Source organism: Lepidothrix coronata, unplaced genomic scaffold (assembly GCF_001604755.1).
Source record: "Lepidothrix coronata isolate B3197 unplaced genomic scaffold, Lepidothrix_coronata-1.0 Scaffold189, whole genome shotgun sequence".
Taxonomy (NCBI): domain Eukaryota; kingdom Metazoa; phylum Chordata; class Aves; order Passeriformes; family Pipridae; genus Lepidothrix; species Lepidothrix coronata.
This window is the reverse complement of record NW_016690369.1, coordinates 1,843,595-1,845,046: the sequence shown is the minus strand read 5'-3', so window position 1 is coordinate 1,845,046 and position 1,452 is coordinate 1,843,595. Positions and strand designations below refer to the sequence as shown.

General features: G+C 57.4%; 1 protein-coding gene across 1 annotated transcript in view; it reads left to right on the top strand.

Moving 5' to 3' along the window:
• Positions 1–1,452, top strand: part of KSR2 (kinase suppressor of ras 2) — a 96,396-nt gene that overhangs the window by 38,331 nt on the left and 56,613 nt on the right. The window contains exon 3 of the mRNA XM_017831321.1: positions 864–1,045. Within this exon, the coding sequence (XP_017686810.1) occupies positions 864–1,045 (182 nt within the window). The remainder of the gene's footprint in view (positions 1–863; positions 1,046–1,452) is intronic.

Below are 1,452 nucleotides of genomic sequence, written 5' to 3'. Positions count from 1 at the left end.
CAGGTGAACCCCCCCAGCTCTCCCAGCCTGGCTCCAGAGCAGAGGGGCTCCAGCCCTGGCAGCATCTCCGGGGCCTCCTCTGGACTCTCTCCAGCAGCTCCACGTCCTCCCTGTGCTGTTCCCAGGGCTGGACACAGTGCTCCAGCTGGGAATGTGTGGAGTATTTCATGGAGTATATATGGAATATGGTATTCCAGGAGTCCCTGATGACCATGACTGTGCTCCAAGGATCTCAGCCCCAAATCCTGCACATCTCCAGAGGGGCTGAGCCACCTTTCCCAGGGGCTGTTTTGGGATCTCCTCCCCGCACCACTGGGATGGGAGGGGCTGAGCCAGGGGGGCTCTGCAGTGCCAGGAACCCACATCCTGACCCCTCTGGGCCCTTCTGGGGTGGCTGGTCCTTGTCACAGCACAAGGCAGGGGGAAAACTGGGCTGATGGAACATCTCTGGTGCTCAGCCTTGTCCACACCACTGTCCTGCTTCCTGGGATTCCACTGGGGCTGCTCCTGTGCCCAGTCCTTCCTTGGACTCAGTTCTCCTGCTTGGGCCCCAACATGGATGTGGGTGGCACTAAATGTAGGTGGCATTAAATGCAGAGGATTTAGGGGATGTGATAAGGTCAGCGAGGCTGGGGGTGATGGGCTTTTGGGCCAACAGACTCTTTACAGCCAGGTTTTGCAAGAGGAAAAGCTCTGGAATGTTCCTTAATGAGAATTCCCTTTGTTTTGGTGGCGGAGAGGGTTTGGAAGTCCTCATAGGGAAAGGGCTTTAATTCTCCCAGGCTCAGGAACTCTCCCATCCTACAGGTGCCACCCTCACCCACACCCCTCCCAATTCACTTTTCTCTCCTTTTTCCCCCCAGAGTCAAGAAGAAGAACAAGCCCCTGAACCTCAAGATCCACAACAGCGTGGGGAGCTGTGAGAACATCCCTGCCCAGCGCTCCCCCCTCCTGGCCGAGCGCTCCCTGCGCTCCTTCTTCGTGGGCTACCCGCCCTTCCTGCCCTCCACCCCTCCCGTGCACACCGAAGCCACCTTCTCAGCCAGTGAGTGTCCCCCTCGGGTCCCTCTGCCACTTTGGGGGGGGGTGTTTGGGGCCAAGGAGACCCAAGGAGACCCAAGGAGACCCAAGGAGACCCTCCTTCCCCTCCTGTTCTTTCCTTCCTTCCCCCCTTTTCCTCTTCCTCCTTTTCCTTTTCTGCCCTATTTCCCCCTGTTTCCTTCCCCCTCCTTTCTTCCTCTTCCTTTCTCCCTCACTTTCCTTCCTTTCTTCCTTCCTCCCTCCCTTCCCCCTCCCTTCTTTCCTTACCTCCTTTCCTCCCCTGCTTTCCTTCCTTCCATCCTTCCTTCCTTTCCACCCTCTCTTCCTCCTTCCCCTCCTCTCTCCTTTCCTCTCTCCTTTCCTCCCCTTTCTTCTTTCTCTTCCTTCCTTCCCTTCCTTCCTTCCCTTCCT